Raw genomic sequence first — 2,844 nt, forward strand, 5'->3', positions numbered from 1 at the left:
ACTGTAGCAGCAAGCCCCATTTCCCAGCTATGTTCACAAACATCTGTTCACCATACGCTCAACACTTTTTTTTCTCAACATTGCTGTGGGAAAGAGAAGCGTTGTTATAAAGCTTTTTTCCCACATAGTAAAATTTTTGTAGCGATGCTGTAATACATTATTTCGAAAAAATTAGGACGGAATTATTAATTAATAATATGGGAACAAATTTAAACGCTTATTAGTAATTTGTTTAACTGTTCCGGAGCCTATTATTGTTATGATTTACTAGTACTAAATGGGGTGCAGCTGTACGGGTAGGGCCAGTGATATCACGTGACAGCTTGCGAAATATGTGCTGAGGTTATACGCACTGTTTGCTCCTACTCACCGCCCCAACCCTCGCTTTCGCCATCGCGCATGTACACCTGTACGGTGACTTGTAACCGTTACCACCGCCATCTCCCTCTGATATGTCCAACTCCTACATATTTATTACATCTCTTAACTAATCACTGAAAAGGCGAACAGGTGCGACACCAAAGGGAAACGATTCCGGTCGGACGAGTCTGAATACGTGGGATGTGGCGACTGGTTTACCTGCATCGAAAGAGGGGAAATAAACTGGAGCCTCTCGAAACTTGTTCTGATTCAGCTTCCAGCGAGGACGTCAACAGATTATTGCCAGCTCATGCACTCGCCGGCTATCTGTGCCTGTGCCCGGTGTTTGACCCCAAGTCACTGTGAAACGTAGTACAAACTGTTATGCCCAGTGCGGCACCTCCAGGCTTACGTGCCTTCCCCTCCCCCACCCTGAGGGCTGCCTGTCTCCGTTGTGCAGTTTGCAGTAGGAGCAAAGCCGTAGCTGCCACGTAGTGGCTGCCCCTACACATTCCGCCGCAGTCACAGCGGCGCGCATAACCTTCTCATGGCACGTTGGTGTGTTGCGAGATCATCGCGCTGTCATCGGTGCCGATCGTCGTGATTTGGTTAGCTGCTTGTAACACTGCTTTCTTGCTGATATCGGTAAATGAATAGTCTCACACACAAAATAATCAAAAGCCAGGTATCTTGACATTGTCACCACCTATCGTTGCCACCTCTACTCAGAACACCTATTCCTCCCAAGTTGCATTGTAATAATATTATCTAGCTTTATTCTCGGATAGCACGGGTAAGGCTTTATAGTAGCAGCATCTCGCAGGCATACGCACATGTGAAGTAGCTTTAGAGGGGTAGGGAGATTTAAGAAGGGGGAAAAAAAGGAGGGGTAGAAGTAGGGGAGGGGCCGAGAAAGCCACAAGTACTGAAGAATAAAAGCAAGCCATTTCCATGAAGCTTTGCGAGCAATACGCCATTGAGCGTAAGGCAGGCCGACAACTGCGCGTTATTATAAGGCTGAGCGGCTCGGGGCGGTGTTGTTGCGCACCCTGTCATGCACACACACACTCACACGCAAGGCAGCATGCGCGAGGAGGTGGGAGCGGCCCACTTTCGGGAGAGTCCTTCGCGACAGTAGTACATGGAACATAAGATCGCGCGGCCGCCAGTGTTTTGATGGAAGTCCATGTGCAAACAAGCAGCCTTGCCCCTACTCCAACATGAAGGTAGGCCACTCTTTAACCTTGCCACTGCCGGCGGTACGGCACTGCACCCGGTGCGGCCCTCATACTTGTATATAGAGGGGAGCACAGAAGTGTGGTGGGTTGTTGCTGTTGTTTTTCTCAATAGGTCTCTAAGAAGAGGCATGGTAATGCTATTAAAAGGCGAGTTAACAACACTCGGAGCTTGATGTGTATGTACTTGTTTATCGTCAGGCCATTTCGCACTTCAATCTTAGTTCTCGTCTAGTTTCACACAGCACAAACATCACTTGGACGTGTGTTAATGCTGGGTTAATGTCACGGTGTCTATTTTGTGTGGGGTTCAAATCAGGTTGTGTTCAGTAAAATAGCATCTTGATTTGTTGTTTGTGAAAAGAGCCGGTGAAAATAAGGTGTGTCGTGAGATAAAGATGGGAAAGAACTGCTTGACAGTCAGCAGCTGTCGATACCGGGCTCTGCTGTCCAGTGGGAAGAAACACACACTTGCTTTTCACCTTGAAGGCTATGAGGAAATCCTCGTAGACCTTTCCACGGAAATCTCTAAAGACCGCGAATGTTGGACCTTGGACCACTTTTTTCCCTTCCACCCAGCCCACCTGCGTGACGACGTGGTTTGGTCAGTCGATCGTCGGCGTTATTGATATTTCTGTGAACAGCAACGGTCAAGGTGTGTCGCTGACCCTGAGGTGACCGGTCAAGGCTACGGTTGGACTCATTTATTTAGCACTGTACAGTAGAGAGTGGCACGCATGACGACACTGCAATGCGCCTACTGTGTGCTGGTAGCTGTTGTCATGACAGCAGAGAGGGCACTCCTGTGACCGCTGACCTGGCCACCGTTGTCCACGCCGGATTAGTGAGCCTGTCTTACTTGGTCATTCATTGCCGGCAAGTGTAGTTCTTGCCACCGGTCGGGTTCACCGTCCCATTTACGTGCCGATAATTGAAAATTGTTTGTTGCTTTGCTGTTTAACGACGTTCGAGGGGGGAAACGATTTGAGCGTTGCGAGGTATGGTGGAGGCGCCTTCTTATAAATGTTTTTAATAAAAAATGTTAATTGTAAACTAGGCTTTCTTTTCTTGGTTCTGCCGCGCAGTCTTTATGACCCAAAATTCCCTCCCTCCCCTCCGCTATGTACGCTTTCTGCCATCCTCGTAACGTTTTTTCGTCCTGGGCCAAATTACGAGCGACTCTTGAAGACTCCCAGTGAGTCACTTGTTTTGGACTCGTCCGCGCGACCACAATGCAGCGTTGCGCTTT

At 48.6% G+C, this 2,844-nt stretch overlaps 1 protein-coding gene across 1 annotated transcript in view; it reads left to right on the top strand.

The window, feature by feature from the left end:
• Positions 1 to 1,273: 1,273 nt before the first annotated feature.
• The window catches only part of LOC112562462 (zinc finger protein 28-like), a 21,015-nt gene continuing 19,444 nt past the window's right edge, over positions 1,274 to 2,844 (top strand). The window contains 1 exon segment of the mRNA XM_025235743.1: positions 1,274 to 1,586. Coding sequence (XP_025091528.1) covers positions 1,581 to 1,586 — 6 coding nt within the window. The 5' untranslated portion in view covers positions 1,274 to 1,580.

This window comes from Pomacea canaliculata, linkage group LG4 (genome assembly GCF_003073045.1).
Source record: "Pomacea canaliculata isolate SZHN2017 linkage group LG4, ASM307304v1, whole genome shotgun sequence".
NCBI lineage: Eukaryota > Metazoa > Mollusca > Gastropoda > Architaenioglossa > Ampullariidae > Pomacea > Pomacea canaliculata.